The 18,394-nt window shown below is 40.8% G+C and overlaps 1 protein-coding gene and 1 long non-coding RNA gene across 2 annotated transcripts in view; one reads left to right on the plus strand and one right to left on the minus strand.

Moving 5' to 3' along the window:
* Nucleotides 1-18,394, minus strand: part of LOC139611250 (uncharacterized) — a 115,640-nt gene that overhangs the window by 54,915 nt on the left and 42,331 nt on the right. The gene's annotated exons all lie outside the window — the stretch shown is intronic.
* The window catches only part of LOC139611428 (potassium/sodium hyperpolarization-activated cyclic nucleotide-gated channel 1), a 65,202-nt gene that overhangs the window by 20,727 nt on the left and 26,081 nt on the right, over nucleotides 1-18,394 (plus strand). The window contains exon 3 of the mRNA XM_071466117.1: nucleotides 7,644-7,805. Within this exon, the coding sequence (XP_071322218.1) occupies nucleotides 7,644-7,805 (162 nt within the window). The remainder of the gene's footprint in view (nucleotides 1-7,643; nucleotides 7,806-18,394) is intronic.

The following is an 18,394-nucleotide window of genomic DNA, read 5'->3' on the forward strand; positions in this document are numbered from 1 at the left end:
TATTGTTCTCAAGAGCTTTTACCAAAGCATTTCAGAACATAATCCCTTAAATCAAACTATATGAAGATTGTAAAATATATCTGTGCCAACTGCAGACAAATGATACCAGTTGAAATCAACTATATTTAGACAATATTACTGTGTGATCCTTCCTCGCTGACCTGCTTACTAATCCACGAGGTGTCATATTTATCCTAGTTCTTGAGCAGATGTTGCATGCCTCTCTCCCCGTTATCTCTCTGTTCTTTCTCTCTTTCTTTCTCTCCTCCGTCAGCCCTCATTCATACACTGACTGACTGACTGACTGACTGACTGAGGACACTGATTTAATTCCTGGAATGATGTTGTCAAACTGTCGCTCTGAAACAGACTTGCCTTGCATAACCAGACAATTGGTGGGAAAATGGGTCACATAGGAAAACAGTTGAGCCTACTGGCGTGTTTCGGAACAATACGTCTGTGTTCACTTGTCTTCTCCGTGATCGTCTCGTTGCATTGACGAGTGTCACAGGTGTCGCTGTCTGATACTGGGTATGTTTGGAGATGTCAGCCATGTGTACATGTTTTCTCAGAGCTGAGCCGATGTTGTTGTTTTGTCACCACGGCTCAGGTTACAGGTACAAATCAATAGAACATTCAACCTCCTCCTCATCCATAAATACATTTACTTGTTCACCAGATGCACCGAGCCCTTTCCCTGCATATAGACTTCTGTAAACCTCGACAGAAATTTCTAGAAGAGCATGCATAAATTAACTGCATACATTAATCCCTGCAGACTCTGAGAATAATGGCCACATAGGGACAAAAAGAAGGCTTAGCAGACTGTATGGGTCACGATGTATTGAAGTACTGACAGAAGAGGTACAGGGTTTTTATGTAACATTTCAGTTTCAGTCCTAAAGCGCTCTAGCAACAACAGCATCCTCTCTATACAATCTGCAAAATGAATACCATGCAAAACACATCATAAACGTGACCCCTGTGGCTGTGTGAGCTTCTGCCCCAGAGGATGCTGCCTCTGCCAATGCAGCTCTGAATGGCAGAGCACAGATTAAGGCAGAACAGAAGTGTCGAGGTTATCACGCTCACACGACCAAAATAGACGCAGAGCGGGTGAGACAGCGGGCAAGGCAGCTCAGCTCGCGGTATAGTGTGATGTGCTTAGTGGGGGAACAAGAGAATACTGCTGACGGACAAAGAAATGATGGAAAACAGAGCAGATGAACGGCGCTGCTCCCATAGGAAAGAGCTACCCGGGCAGAAAGAGTCTTTATTTTAACTTGTGACTGACGCATTACCAGGGGATGACTCATCCAATTAAATGAATGCATTGATTAATTGTTGCTATAGGCTAATCCAGCAAAGAACAGCATAACCACACATTCTACGACGACACACCTACCATCTATTTTCGTCCTACATTCAACACTTGTCTCAGTCCTTAATGTTAGCAGCTGTATTCCATGATCAAGAATATGCATCGACTGAGGCCATAAGGCTACATTCAAACATTTGAAAGCGCTAGAAAATTCATATCAAAGCAACTGCAGAAAATAAAAACAAGAGGAAAACTATGACCGCTGTGCCACTTGCAATGTCCGGGTATCACTACAGTGCATTCTGTGTGGCACATGATACTTTTAAGGCCTGCATCAGTGACCCAAATATTTGATTCTTTTTATGTGAAATACATAAATAAATAATAGCTTCACTATTTCGAGTGTTTGTCAAATGTCAAATTTTTATTCCTTGACAAGGTCAGCCCCTGAAGAAAAGCAACAGTCAGGTTGTGAATGGTAACCAAATAATCAAGATGAATGAGTGACACAGGGCTTTGTTTGAGATTAATTAGCATGTTCCAAAAATGTTTTGTGTTCGTGACAACTAAGTCACCATCAGGAAGAATGGCTGAGTCTGCTGTTGTTTTCTGTCAACTTTCGTCTCCTCACTGGTTCAGAGATCAGTTATTCGCAGTGTTGGAAAGTAACCTGAAATGTACCTCAGTACAAATTAGGGCTGGACAATATGCAAACAAAATCCTATTGTTGTCATATTATTTTGGCAGGTATTGAGGTTGCAATATGATTTATGATTTCAGTTGGAACGGTTATTTTTGTATTTCATTTTTCATTTTCATTTTTATTTTGTGATTTTTTTCTCCTTTGGAGAATATGATTTATAGACACCACAACGCTTCATTTACGGTATGTTGTGACCTTTATTAAAAAAACTGCAGCTGCTGCAATTAGGACATTGTACTTGGCCACATTGTGATTTCAATAATATTTAGATGAATTGTTCAGCCCTATTACAAATACTTAGATACTTAGAATTTTTCATACAAAACGCAATCAGCTTATAAAATATAAAGCATGGTCATACTGCAGATGTAACTATGCAGCAGCGTATACAGTAGTTTAAATGAGCTCATACATTAAAATTATGTTCTCCCTTGCATATGAATGTAACTTCAAGTGTATTTTACCAGTAATACTAATGTGTCTTTACTTGCTTCTTTCAAGTACTTACTAGTACTTCTTCATGAGGTTATGCTTGGTTGGGCGTGTAAGGCAGAAGTGCAAGCAGTGAAGAAATAATGATCTCCTCTTTAAAGTGTTCTCTGTTACATTAATAGTTCACTAGTTGTTTTCTGCCTGTGTAAAGATCCCATCGATCTCCACCTGCCTTTTAATTAAGTCTCTGACTGCAAATTACTGTGGGCCTCATTACCTAAATGCAGTGCCTCTGTGCCCGAGTCGGAGCCTTTTAAAGCAGGGAAACAACTGTTCTGCAGTTTTTACACAGCCTTGAGTTGATACATGTGTGACCCTGCTCGTCCTGTGTAGTCTGGTCTGTTCTAGTGTGTGCTGTATACAGATTTACAGACTGATTAGCTTCTCAGAGCATACAGTACTCTGCCTGAAGCTCTGAAATAATGCCAAGTCTATTTATGTTTATTTATTGCTGAACTATACATATATCACCATGATTACACATAGCGTATTACAGTCACATGAACTGTAATTACTTCCAGCAAGCTGCCTCTCTTCAGGGGAAGAGAAACTATTTCAGTGTGTATGAAATATTTCCACTTTATCTGCTCAGACATACATTGTCTTTAGGAGGGGTTCGGTTGCCTTTTTTTAATAAGTTGAGAGTTTAATGGCCAACAACTTTTTCTAGTATACAGAAGAAGAAAACACGAGACTTGCTAAATCCCAGTGAATTCCCATTACATGATAATATGATTTTTCAAATCCAAGTTCAACTGTAATTTCGTGATTAAGCAAAACCAAGAGAGATCCAAAAAGGAGATTTGCAAGACGATGTTAAGCGGGAGAATTCCAGATTTTCCTGGAAGCAGTTTTGTCATCCTTCAATGTAATAGCCAGTGGTGGATTTAATCCCCTCAAATTAGTCCCTCGCTAATCCTCACTAACCTCAAACAGAGGTCACTCATGTCCAATTTGAAGATGCATAAAGAACACTTTGTAATTGCGTGATCAAGGCCCACAGCTTGATGATGAGTAATTCTCCTGCGTGCTCTTTTCTGTGCACATCAGACTCGAAATGTCAGCCTACAGTAAACATATCAACCTGACTGACTGCTGTGGTGGAAACCCTTTTAAAGTTGAAGTGAAACACATGTTGAATCACCTCTATGATGGCGTCTAATGTAACAATCTAACGTAACAATTCAGTGATTGACATTTAATCACTTTTGCTCAGAGAAGCTTATTTGTGTATGTACCTTCCACCCTATCCTCATCTGCTCTGCTCTACCATACTGTAGTGCTGAATGGATGGGGACGGGCCAAATGTGAATGAGCGCCGTGCTGGCTGGACACAACCAGCGTGTGACCTTGTGTCGCTATCACATCACATCTTGGCTGTTTGTCTCCACTGTATTAGAGGATTATGCTGACCTCTGCCCCTGTCCCCGGTCAAATTTAAGCTTGATGCACTTAATTCTAAGCCTATATTCTGCCAATGCCAGCTGAGCGTATTGGCAGCGCTCTTGGCTCCCTGTCAGTGCCACCTATTTCCTGTAGTCATGCAGTTTATGAGAGCTTACAGTGGCAGAGAGGGCACACTGAAAACAAATTCAGATCTTGGAATACACAGCTTGGTTGATTGCTTTGTTGTGTCTCACATTTGGGACAATGTTCTGAAATGTCCATGTAATGTCCTGGCCTTGCTCTCCTGGGTGTTTGTAATGTGAGCAGGTGATTCAACAATTTCTACACGGCCCCTTTCAACCCCAGAGGCGAGGGCACAATCATGCAAATGCACAAACACTGCACCGAGGAGATATTTTGCATTCACTGGACAGGCTACCCTTTGGATCTACATGGGAGTAACACAAACAGATGGTCACAGTCACAAAATCAAGTCAATACGTTGATGAAAGAACAGCACAGGAGCACATCAGAACTGCAAAAAAGGGGCAGGGTCTTGCATGACAGCACACAATGGTTCTTATGCTAATGCTGCTTTTGCACAGCAGCTTTGCAAACAAAAAACACAGAGAGGCAACTAAACTCAGAGAGTTCGACAGGCTGGTACTGCGACCAGTCAGGAGCACTCATTCCTGTTGGAAAAAAAGCCTTTTCTCACCGACATTATGTCATTATAGTTCATCTTTAAAACCAGGGTTTTGATGCTCCCAACAGAGAATAGCCTGTTCAGCCTCACTGGCCATGCTGCTTTACATATAGCTTCTGAAAATCTGTATTCTGCACTGTATTTCCAGGGCTGCTAGTTTACTGAACTCCAAAGTAATTTCCTCAAACATGAAGTCATTTCTTTTACTTTTACTACAGAGTGACCAAAAACAATGTCAGTGCAGTGATGCTTTTTATTTTTAGGTCCAGTTTGATTTCCCTTACTGTACGTGTTAAACAGGCCTATATTTTAACCACTCCTCTCCATCAACATTAGCCGCACAGACACACAACTGCCTCCCTCCCTGTGGCCTCAGTGCAACTCATTAACACTCTGTCACAGAAAGTTGCTGAGTGATGATCCAGCAAAAGGCATGTTCATAAGGCTCACATGTTTCCTGAGCATGACATAGCATCCCTTCTTTCCACTAATTATCCTTTGTATAATTACAAATAAAGTGAATTTGCTATATGGAATGATTGTTTTAGTCTTAATGGAGCAATGGCAACAACTGAAACACAAACAAATGGTTAAAATTCATCCTAATACATTCCTACATTACGATGAAGGTTATCCTGTATAATCCTCTGAGCAGACCAGTGATCTACACCCGGAGCTTCTATTATTAAGGACTCTAATAATAGACCACTACCTTGCAGCTACCTGCTGCCACTAGCAGACTTATCAGACTGAAATACAAACCCAAACAAACCCCACATTGTGTTAATGAGTTTCTACATCTCTCCTCTCTGGCCTCAATGACTCAGCTTGACCCAAAGGTCGCAGAGGCCTCCCAGCAGAGTGAAATGATCTCAGAGAATTTGCAAAAATCCTCTCTGCAACCTTCACTTCACACTTGCTGTCCCCCAAAACCTGATCCCCATTTTTATGAGCCTCCGTTGTTTTGTTTTTCAACTACGCATTAGTTGAAGGAGGAGAAGTGCAGACAGGCAGTCAAGCCTTCTCTATTTCTGCCTGGTGTGAGTCATTTGCAAGTCAAAGAGGAACCAAAGTGCTACTTCCTGTTTTCCACTCCTATTGTAATCCTCCAGGAATATGTACCTTTATTAGTTACCTTCATGTCTTCCTGTCTTTGTTTTTTTGTCTTTCCCATTCTCTGTCTGTCTGTCTCTCCCTGTGTCTGTTGTTCTGTCCTATCGTGTCATCAAACTGTGATGAATGTGGAGACACACTCACACACACACACACACACACGGTGCTAAATTAAGAATAAAGATGTAGGCAGCAGAGGAGATACTGGGTGCATTGAGACAGCCATCCTGTAAGCTAGTGGCTAATTTTAGCCTTTGAGGGCAGTGCACTGTATCTCCCTGTGGATGAGTTGAACCATAGAGGGATCTGAGCATCAGCTCAGCCTCTTGTTCTCTCCTCTGTTTTGTGTGTGGACACTGTCCTTTGTGCAGAAAGGTTACAGCACAGTCACAATAGGCCGGGGTGGAGAGATGTGGATTCAAAGAGCTTTTAAAGCACCTGGGGTTTGGTGGGGCTGTAATGGTAGATTTTGAGGCGAAACTGGTTCAGAATTGTGCCAATATACATGACGTCTGTTCTCAGGCTCTCTCTCTTTTCTGGAGTGATTGCACTGGATGAGATGAGGAACAGAGCAGCCTTTGCAATTTGGTCAAACATGGTCGGTATTTTTTCCAAATGCTCAGGTATATGAGCCAGAAGGTGCAAGAACACAACTGAGGAGTAAAATAAAAGGCAAATAACATCAAAATTGAGACTGGATCTGGGGTTAAATACAAAGTAAAAGACACTGTTAGAAAAGAGACATGTTTAATGTAACACAGTGCTGCTCATTTTTAAGTAGAGTAACTTGAGTGTACTTTACAAACACATGCATCATTTTAATCAATTGGTTACTTCCAGAACTAGATTTTGATTATTTGCATTAATTTCTTTTCTTTAATTTCTTTAATTTTCTACTTTGAAACTCTGGAAACTTTCATCACTAGTGCTGAAAAACTTGCCTGAAACATAAAGTATACTCCAGTCATTTCACTTATGATAAGTAGAATGGGCAGTTTACAGGGGATGGAAAGCCATCAATTTAAAAATAGATAATTACCTGAAATCTTTCATTCAACAAATTGGCGAATGGGACAGGTTTATTATGCAAAACCCACCAATCTTTTTTTTTTTTTCCATATTGAGCTTTTTTTAGGAGGAGAAATTGAGCTTCAGTGTGAGGATGATTGTGGAATAACTAACCTGGAAAGAAGTAATGGGTTTCACATGCTAATGAGAAACTCTGAATTAGTGCCCCAGCCAACCGGCCATGAGTCAATTCTCTTCGCCCCAATCCAGTGTAAATGAAACCGCTTCTCATTGCAGATGTGGTTACTCACCCTGCTGATGACTTTCTATTCTGAAACTTCCTGCTCTGGTTTAATAGCCACACCAGCAGTAAGAGTTGCCCCAGCTCCTGGCGTTTCTGCGCTCCCCTTCCTCCTTCAGTATTTCATTCAGCTCATTCTCTCTGCATTACCTGCCCTGTGCTGTATGTGCATTTCCTCCACTGCTCTGTTTGTTTTGGAAAGCAGCCATGTTGAATTATGAACAGTTCAACATCTGTGAGTGCAAAGATGCGCATACACAAACACACACACACACACACACACACACACACACACACACACACACACACACACACACACACACACAGACAGGCGACAACCAAATTCTCTGGTGGCCAAACAGACACACCATGCCTCCACTTCAAAGGTGACTTTGTGCTTTTATGAACATTTTAAGTGCCTTTTTTTGTACAAAAAATCTTTAAATGTCTCTGAAAGCCAGTGCATGTTATGTTTAAGAGACACTTACAGATCTAAATTTGAACCTGTGTGCATCTGTGTCGACTGCTCGAGCTCGTATCACTTCATAACACTGTACTGAAGAGGTCTAACTGAGGTCTCTCTGTCTCTCTCTCTCTTCTTCCTCTCTGGCAGATCTTCCATATGACCTATGACCTGGCTAGTGCAGTGGTAAGAATATTTAATTTGATAGGGATGATGCTACTTCTGTGTCACTGGGATGGCTGTCTCCAGTACCTGGTGCCTCTCCTCCAAGACTTCCCTCCTGACTGCTGGGTGTCCCTAAACGGTATGGTTGTAAGTATTACACACTCTTCTCTTTCGTTTGTTATTTTGGCATTTTTATATGTAGAAACTGTGTGTGTCAGTGCCGCTGAACACAGCAGTCTTGACTATTCACTAAGACCCACTACCCACTTCGTTACCTTTGCTGTGCCTGCGGTTAACAGTGGCAGATTTAGTCATTTTTGAAACAGCAAGCCCACAAGTTTAGACAGAGGCAGAATCGGCTGGAATTAGCTTACTAGCTAATTAAGCCCATGAGTCAGTTGAAAACGTCATGTCCAGCGGACTTTTTAATATCTCTCATTTTATGCGCTTGATGGCTTTGTACACGATATAGTGTTAAAAAACTGAGGCTAAATCTACATGACAAATACAAAACATCAACATCCTCACCAGTAGCTGACCAATGTAGAAGAGCTGGAAATGAAGAAACAGCATTTTGTTCTTATACTGCAATATAGAGCTTAGTCCTATTATTATAGTGCAGTATGTGTTTGGCAAACAAAACACTTTTTCTTGCAATGTTGGCTGGGATACAGTCCAGAACTGGCTTCCACAGGCCTGTCACACCTTCTTTCCTAAGCTACGATTGGACAGTCCCTGTGTGTGGGTGGGGTTTAGTGAATTGGTTGATTTCTGTGTGTATACTTGACACATAGGTGTGTTGTCATTAGATCAAATGCAGCCTCAGAAATCAGCTCTAGATAAGTTAATTGCAGTGGAGGGGAAGTGCACCGACGGACTCCCAGATCACTCTGAATGTGAATTACTGTGAAATATTTGAAGAAACTGATCAAAAACTTGGACACAACTTGATGTGGTAACTGTTTTGGAACAATAGTGGAGTTCCAGTGTTGAACTACCGTGGCTGGTTAACCACTCTTGAACCAGATCAGACCAGTGTGAACACCACTTTGGTGCTGTTATAACGTTCCTCAGTGAGCTATGATTAGAGCACAGTTGGTGATCATGTTAGACACCAGCAGATGCACTAAACTGTGGGTAAAAGGTGAGATTTGCCATGTAGGTTATTGTAGGAGTTCAGTCTGGGTTGGCTGCTCTGCACAGGTTATTGGTCTATCGGGGAAATGTGCAGAGACTGTGAAAAATATATTTCTCATAATGATAAGTGTATTAATTTAAAAATACTGAAGTCATAATGAGTATCCGTAAATGCAAAAACAAAAAGATGTCTACAGATAAAAAACAGGGACCACTGAGTGAGATGATCAGTTGCGGTGTGGATACAGGCCCCGCGCTGTATTCTCTTGGTGTTTTGTTTTGATATAGTATCTAATTTGGAGCGAGGGCCTGTCTATAAATAAGAAATGCAGGCACATTTCATCAGGGACGTTATTGCTGGTACATTATTGCTCTGTCAACCTACAAAGAAACAGCCTAATGGGCCAGTGAGCCAGTTTTTTGGACCAAAGAGTGCCATAGTGCATGCACTGTAAATCATTTTAAGTTCCAGAAGTTCCCCAGCTGTCTTAAAAATGAGAGTTAACTGAACTTAGGTTAAATAGTTAATTCAATATGGTTTTATTAGTTTTGAAAATGTAAAACTGAGTTAAATTTACTGAACTTAAGTGTTCAGGTTCGTCTTGGTTAACAGTGTCACATACTTTTGCATGTATCAAAGACATACAGCAAGTTCACATCATGTCTGTTTTCTTCTAACTACAAAAGAGTTTTGACTCTTATGCATGGAACTGTTAATATGCTAATTTTGTTTCTCTAAAAACTTAATGTAATGAGTTGAGTGAACTCTCAGCAGTTCATTCATTCAGCTCATTTTAAATCTAAAGACTTTGGGTTTATAGGTTCTAAGTCTCAAAAAAACAGGACATTCTAAGTAGAATTAACTTTAAATTAACAAAACTTACATATTTACATTAAATTAACAAGAAATGATTATTTGATTCTCCTATTGATAAACTCCTATATGATTTTTTTTTTTTTACAGATTTGATACAACTCCTTTTCTACACTTTTGTTTGTTATTTACTGATATACTGATGTCTTGCCTCTTTTAAACTACTGAGGTTTGCATACAGATTTTTTTTTTTCCTTTCGCTGTGTTTTTCTGTGCCTTTCCGCCTCCTTCTCTTTCTCTGAGTTGGGGTCAAATGGACTACAGTTGCTCCTCTAAGAGCAATGTGATGGGGTGTACAGGCCTCCTGGGTAATGCTGATTGTAAATGCTCGCCCAGGGAACTTTTCTGCCTTCTCATCTCCCTCTCTCCGACAAACACTTCAGTACTCCACATGCACACTGACTGCTCAGAGGCATCAGACTGGAGGTGCAAATGTCAGCCTCCCTCAACATCACAACTCTGTATCCCACGCTTATCTTTACTTCGAGGCAATGAGTTGCCCAAGTGAGCCCACTACCAACTAGCATGTGTTATTCATCCAAACAGACATGATCCATCTCTGTTTGCTCCAAAAATGAATTTGCAGTGATATAATTTCCCACTTAGCTGTCACAATTCATCCATGTTAATAGTCATGTACACAAAACTGGGCAAACTGATTTTTTTTAACCTTCCTTTGATGCTCTGGATCCACATTTACTTGTAATCACCAGGCTTAATGATGAGCAGCTCAGACGTATTTCCCCTCCTGTATGCAAATCGATACGAAATGGACGTCATGCGAAAGGCTAATTTGCTGCCCCCCTGTGTGGCAGGATCATTTGCGCTATGGAAAGCTACAGCCACAGCCAGAGACTGCAGCATGCCTGTGAAACAAAGAGCTAACATAAGACACCTGTGTGCTGGAAGCTTATAGGAGATTTAAAACAGCTGCGATGACTGATTGAATTACACTCGCTCTCCTTGGTCAGATGAAACTGTAGAATCATTTGTATGCAGCGTGTCTTCTGTATGTCTCCTAGCTCTGCACAGATATTTAAAGTTATAGGAATCGTGTTCTAACCGTAGCTGCTTGTCTGTAGGATAGTATACCTAGTCTAAAGGATACTAATACTTTTAAATCTCAGACTGGTGGAGTAGGATTATCATATATGTCATAAGACTAATTTGAGACCAGTTTCTCTCCATGTTAGAAGGCCAAAAATAAAACCTCTGCAAAATGCAAGTCAACAGGGGCTCTCAATGCTTGGAGTGACATTAAAGATGGCAAACCTGTGCTCTTTCATGTAAGTGCACATGGGAAATAGAGTTCACAACAGTGCTTCCCTATGTCTAAATACAAAGGAAGCTGCACAGATAGATCATATCACAAAAAAACTCAGGATGAATCTCTTGATGAATCTGGTTTCTCCCCCATTTTTGTCCTACGTGCTCACACTTCCTTTCTCAAGATACACAATTAATTTGACAAAACGGCTAACAGCTTAGCTGAAACCCTACATGAGACACACTGGAGTTAAAACCTGTGTGTATGTGATAAGTACTGCAGGAAGTCGGCCCATGAGCAGCTAACATAGTGTTACTGACTGCGATGTGGTAGAATGAGCAATTTGTGGAAAACACTTCCCTGTGGATCCGTGCAGAAGTAGAGGCCTGTGTGCTGACTGCAGCCTGGTAAATTCAAAGTGAAAAGCCCAACCCACATGCGGAATCCCTCTTCTCACACCATCACAATGCATTAGTGTTCATAAGCTAAAAATCTTGATAAGATATATCCCCCCTTCTATTTACTGCAGGTATAAATACATAATGTGATTATCTGGCCTGTCAGGAGAGCGACTGTCAGGTGAACGTTGCCTTCAAAGGTCACGTCTCTCAGCTTCGTTTGCTCAAGTTCAGATTGTGTCATGTTTTTTTTTTGTTTTTGTTTTTTTTTTCCCCTATTGTTGGCTTCAGTACTTTCTGTCTCCAGCTGTGAGAAGAAGAGCAGGGCCAACGAGGACTGCAGATACTGCTGAGTGGTGCAGCACAGGGTGTAGGGCTGTTATCTCCTTGACTAATGGCCTGAGAGTAGCTTCTTACTCTTTAGAGGCTGCATTTACTTAATCACCAGACAAGATAATGCTTGCTGTCACTGTGTTGGCTCGGGTGAGAGGGTGATGGGCTGTTGCATGTGTCTGCAGGTACAGTATGAAGATATGTGTGTTAGAGCATGTGTGTTTTATGTGGTGTACGCGTGAGTACTGTTTCTGTCCGGGCTCATATTAAGAGACAGACAGCTGAGCAGCAGTCCGCTGAGGATTCATGTCTCAGAGAGAGTTAGAGGCAGACAGATACTGTAGGTAGACACACACACACACACACACACACACACACACACACACACACACACACACACACACGGACACACACAAAACTGAAAAGCCTGGCTAACCATGCATAACCACCCTTCAGCATCAGTCACCCTTTCCGGCTTCTTTATTCCCTGGATCACCCACGACCATCCCATGTCTTTCTTTCCATTAAGTGAGTCACTTCAGCCCAGAGTTATGAATTAATCTAATTTTTTTCCCTTTCTTGCTGAACAAGGAGATGCACTGGTTTCATATCAGTAATATTAATATACTGCTTTTCTCCTATTGTGAAAAGCATGTTTCTTTTGGTTCTCTTGGTTAATCATTTGGGGCAGAGTACTTTCGGTTGGTTGTAAAGGTCTTCACCGGTCCACCTGAACCCCAGAACCTGAGGCCCATATGGGTTCAGATCCACATTTCCTACAGTGAAATTGGTCCAGGTCAGGTCCTGGTCTCTTGCTGCAGGTCCTGGGTCTGATTAACATTATTTGTAATACCCAGATGGAAGAGAGAAAGCCCAGCAGTGATCAGACAGCACTAATCATGGATGTGTTTTACCAATTTTCTTGATAAGGAGGTTGGCTTATGTGCGTCATGGCCAAGTACAGGAGAGAAGGCCACTAACTTTACTTGTAAATTGATGTTAACTTGTTAATAGCAGTCAGTTGTGCAACCTGTTCTGATCAGGTCTGCCTCTCTTGGTTGGGCTCTTGTCCATAGATTGTTTGGGTCTTTTTGGGTGCAGGCACAAATTGTTGAACCCGTGGAGACCCCTAGTAGTTTGGCTGAAAACACTCATGTGTTTGTTGTGGGGTGTGTTTTTCACCCCTCAGCCTTGGAGAGTCCTCAATGATAATAGTAAAATTTTTGAGTCTTGGTTTGTTCTGAAATGCAGGCGTATTTCCTCCAGAATTGTTGACTTCCACAGCTGCTAAGTTGGAATTCAGTTTTGAAGGACTGTGGCAGGACATTTGAAAATGAATTTCAATTCTGATGGGCAAAGGATGACTTTTGGTTTTTGTGGAGCCTATTGTCATTTGGAGAGTTCAGGCAGTTTCTCGTTTCCTGAACATGGAACAGGTTGCTTCTGTGCTGAGTTTAACCTTTCTGATTGGGGGTGTGCTAATCAGTGAAAGTGGCTGCTGCACATGATTGAGAATTGGAAAAGTCACCTGTCCACTCAGAAAGTCATTGTTGATTTATTCATAACCCCTCGGAGAAAGTTAAAAGAAAGGAGCTACAAAAGTTGAAAAGTTAAGAAATACATTACGCGAACAAGAAGTAAACACATCATAATGGAGACTAACAGCCTTGCATAACCTGCTACCTTAACCACACCAACAAAAAAAAGCTGAAATAATTAATTGATTTAACGATTAGTCGACATACAGAAAATTAATCAGCAACTATTTTTATGATCAATTCATAGTTTCAATTATATTTCAAGCAAAAATGACAAACATTCATTATGTCAAAGTGCTCAAATTTGCAAAAGAAGCAGTTGCAAAACTAAATGTCTTTTAGTTTTGGACTGTTGGGTGGAAAAAAACAAGAAATTTAAAGATGTTAGTCTGGACTGTTTCCAAAACATAATGGGCATTTCACTATTTTCAGTTTCTTTTTAAAGAAAATCTGCAGATTACTCTATGATGAAAATAATTACTAGTTGAAGCCCTATCAACAGACCAAAGCTTGGGCAGGCCAATCCCAAGAAGGATCCCGCATGAGAACAGCTGAGCTGACGCTAAGCATGACAACAGAGTCAAGGGAAACCCACAAACTTCCCACTGAGATACATGACTGTGTGCTTCACTTGCCAACTTACCGTGTGTTTCTCATGCACGCCTGCAAATCCCTTCACTTCCTCGCTCGTGTGTTCAAAGACTGTTGTGCCTTCTGTGCCCTCCCAGGGAGAACAGCTTGTAGTTTGATTATGTAATTGAAAAATGAAAATTGTGCGTCACATTTTTTTTTTTCGCCCCCGTGCATGGGACAGCTTGTCGGGTTTTAGAGAGTTATATGATTGAGTAATTAAAACCGTCAGTTAATGCGGATGTTTTGCTCATTCAGCTGCATTCTCTTTAAAGCAGAAATTTTAAAAAGGCATTTACAACAAAATATGACAAAATATATTCAAAATCTAAAATCTACACATGCACACACATTCTGCAAGACTCTCTATTGTGTTATTTCCATAAAAAAGAAAGCAAATGTATTTTTGTTCACTATTAAATTATCCTGCAGTGAAACTAGGACAGCTAATGAATCAGTGGGCATCTGTGGGAGTACAGATGTGAACTCACTGTGATTTGTGCTTTTTGCCCTATGAGCGCTGCTGTTGTTGAGAGGTCAAATCATGCCCAGCCGAGCATTACATCCTGTTAGTCTCATTGTTATGTGTCGGTATCAACAACAACCAACGCACTGGGTCACACTCAGCGCTGGGGCGCTGGTGAATCATCGATCGGCATCGCCTTCCTGGTCACATAACCGGTTACATCTTGTGCGAGAAGACAGTCGGAGGCACGATGTTGTGCTTAATGAACTGCAATACTGGCAAGTTGTTAAGTGCACAAGCGTACGCAGTCGAACGCCTGGCTCAGTCTAATTACAGAAAGTTATGTGTTGTTGATTGTAATACTTTTCACAGTGTGTGGGATGAGATTCGTTTTAATACATGCAATAATGACGTCTGTGAATTCACTTTACTGTTCGACTTATAAAACAAAGGCAGAACCGCTGAGAGATGAATATGCAGTATCTGACGCCACTTGTTTTGCTTCATCCAGAGCTTAATTATATTTAGAACAACTCTGGAGGAACTGAATATATCTGCTGGGTCAGCCACATTTATTAAAGTCAAGGGAATTGTAGAGTATAGGAAAAAATAAAATGCATTTTCCGGGGAAAAAATGTTAATACTGCAATGACTCACTCTTCACAGAAGGCTATACAGCAAGAAACAATGGTGGTGGTTCTTGACACTTTGAACATACTGGAGAAAAATACATGTTTACGCCTGTCCTTTGATTACATCCGTAAACAGACAACAAAAGTCCAATATACAAGTGTATGATTGGCTGTTACAATCATAATGCACTGCACCAGACCTACTGTGAGTCACTGATGGCACATGGAAGAAAACACTTACAAGGAATGAAACAGAGGAACAACAGTGAAGTGAAAAATAACACTAGTTACTGCATCACTGGTGTTTTGGCTTGTGTTGTGGTTTTAGTGGTGCTACATTGAGAGCTCCTGTGAAGTCACTTTACAGGCTTTATAGCTAAAATGTTTTTAACAAGAATTTCTCTTTCTCATTCCATCTGATTAAACCGCCTTTTGTACCTTTGGCCATTTTACACCTGCATCTCCTCAAGTGCTTTTACCACAGTGGTCAAATGGCCATAACACATCAGTTTCAGTTACAATTTGTATGAATTTTTTATTCCCTCCTCCCATATTCTGGGATTTTACAGTCATCCTCAAAAAAAGGATACGTTACCTGTTGCATTACCTCAAGCATGCAACTTTTACTGGTGCTGCTTTATTCTCATTTTGACATCAGATGTTACTGTAGCATCCAAATCCAGCAGGAAATCTTAATCACAGTTTAAGGAGGTGCCACAGTTTGTAATCCTAAAACCTGGAAGCATGTGAGCCATGCTTAAACAGAGGACTTCTTATGCCTCCATGCTGGTAACAGCTGCAGCCAGAGGCATTATGTTTTCAGTTTGTTCGTCCATACGTACATACATTTCATTCTCATGGACACGATCTCAGTAGCACTTTGTATCAAATTTGGCACAAATGTCCACTTGGACTCAAGGATGAACCAAAACCGGTTAAAAGTCAAAGGTCAAAGTCACTGTGACCTCATAAAAGATGTTTTTGGCCTCTTGACTGTGATATCAATACTGCTTTGAGGGAATTTTTTTGAATAGGCACAAAGGTCCACTTGGACTCAGAGATGAACTGTTTGGTGGTCAAAGGTCAAAGGTCAAGGTCACTGCGACCTCACAAAACATAATTTTAGCCATAACTCAAGAATTCATAGGAGCAACACCTGTAGCAGTAGAGTCCACTCTAGAGACCGTATGATATGGATGCAATACATGAACAAATGCAAACATTAAATCTTATGTGGTAAATACAAGTGATCAGTATTCACAACTGTAATAAATATCAAAACTGATACATTCCTTTGTTGAACCAAGAAAGTCTCAAACTTTGAGCTGAAACTATTAGTTGATTTATCAATCATCACAAATTCACAAAGTCAGCAATTTCCCGATCTTCCATTGTGATGATTTGCAGTTTTACTTTGGTGTATGTGTGTAATAAGCTGAATATCTCTGGGTTTTGCACTGCTGCTCAGGCAGTTATAGTGAACATTTTTCACTATTTTCTGATATATTATAGACCAAACTATATATATATATATATATATATATATATAATCAAAAAAATAATCAGCAGAATAATTCCCATGCCCCAGTGCAGACAATCCCTGTTGCATCTATTTATCTGTGCACCGAACACATACCAGGGCAAATAGCAAAAGGTGTGGTGAGTCACACTGGCTTGTCTAATATCATCTAGCAAAACCATTTCTCTGCTTTCCCATGCATACAAATATGTCAACACAAACACTCTGCTTTCTATTGCTCAGTTAACAGTCACCCACCATCACAACCACACATGCTAAATGTACAAATGTGGAGGGACACCTAAGGTTCATGACCTCACAAATGGCATTTGTTCCACTGACATGGTTGGGTGCGTTTGTTCCCCGTGTGTGTAAACAGATTATATTCAGTCTATGTGTTGTGTGTCACAGAAGAAATATTACATATTCCTTCACATACAGCAGCTACAGACATTTCCATTACAGTGAATGTTATTGGAAGAATTGTGGTTATCCATATGGCACTCAAAGATGATGTATTTTGTCAACTAAACTCTTTGGAAGAAAAAAAAATTGAATCTGCCAAGGCAAACAAACTGGACTCTGTTTGTTATTTAAGCTGGCAAGTGTGATTATCACAAATTTTCTAATCAGTTTCTGGAAGAAACAACTCATCAGCATGGAGATGAGAATTGGTGAGTCATCCAAGGCAGATGATTAGCTGTAAATTCACTCATTTACCAAAACCAGGTTGATGAACGGCGTGTAGTCAAGCAGAACGGAGAATGGCCTGAAAAAAGGAGACACCAGTGCATCTTGCAACGTGTGGAAGTTTGTCAGCCGTCAGAAAAGACAGAGACGAACTATATTTTCATATTTCTTTCATTAGCTATTCTGTTTTTGGGTGAGGTACGTATTCTGTATGGAGCGCTTCCTCAGCACTTCTTGTCCACTGGAGGTGAAGCTGTTGGAGGAGTCAGCAACTTGGCTATGGCTATCAGCCCCCTTACCAGAGAGCTGTCGCATTTGTCTCCAGAAAGGGACGTACTGGGTCTTCACAGATGTAGCCTCTAAGAATCTGTTCTGTTGCTCACTAGAGATTTCACACGTCCCCGGGGGAAAAGGCCCATTTTCACATTTGACATGTACTGTATTAATGATGAGTCTAAATCCTGCTCTGACTCCCAGCCAGGATTTTTTCAAAGTCTGAGACCAACAAAAAGTGGAAAGAAGAACTGTAATCTGAAATGTAGTTGAAAATGCAGTAAATTTTCAAGCCTTCTATGGTGATTCTTTGTAGGAAGTGATTTCTTATTATATAAATAGGCAAAATTGCCTAAAGGCTGGGATGTGCTCGAAACAAACGAGTTCATACAATGTGACACATGTGATCACATCTTAAGGCAAATGTGTTTCTAGCTGCTCTGAACTGCCAGGCTCAAAAAGAAATAGGCCATGCCTGGCATTAGAGCAAGCGGTGAGAAGTAATAATCATTCAAATGGGGATAATGGCACACACATTTGGACAATCTCTACTCAAAGTCATTTATGATGTTGCACACATTTGTATAAGAAAACTCAGTATAGCAGGGAGTAGTAAAAAATTTACTTTGAGGTTGTGACAAGAAAGAAACCTACATGACAACGTCACGCAGAGGGCTTATTCCCTCATCACTTATGTAGGATGATCAGTTCTGGATGAAGACAATATGGACCCTCTGAATTTACGATAAAATTCTACAACTGTGGCAGGGAACACCTTTGAGGCATCTATGCCCAGAGGCCCGCGTGGTCATAATATCCATTCATACCTCATAATACCTCTTGTTTCCCAGTCGTCAGTGACTTAATCAGTCAGCAATGAAATGGTTTCTCATGAACCCAGCTGGACACATTATTGGATAACAGGGGGCTCATGATCCCAGATCGAGATATTATTATTATGTGGAGAAGGGCGCATGAG

Source organism: Trachinotus anak, unplaced genomic scaffold (assembly GCF_046630095.1).
Source record: "Trachinotus anak isolate AG129_WGS33_773 ecotype Australia unplaced genomic scaffold, CSIRO_AGI_Tana_v1 ptg000028l, whole genome shotgun sequence".
NCBI lineage: Eukaryota > Metazoa > Chordata > Actinopteri > Carangiformes > Carangidae > Trachinotus > Trachinotus anak.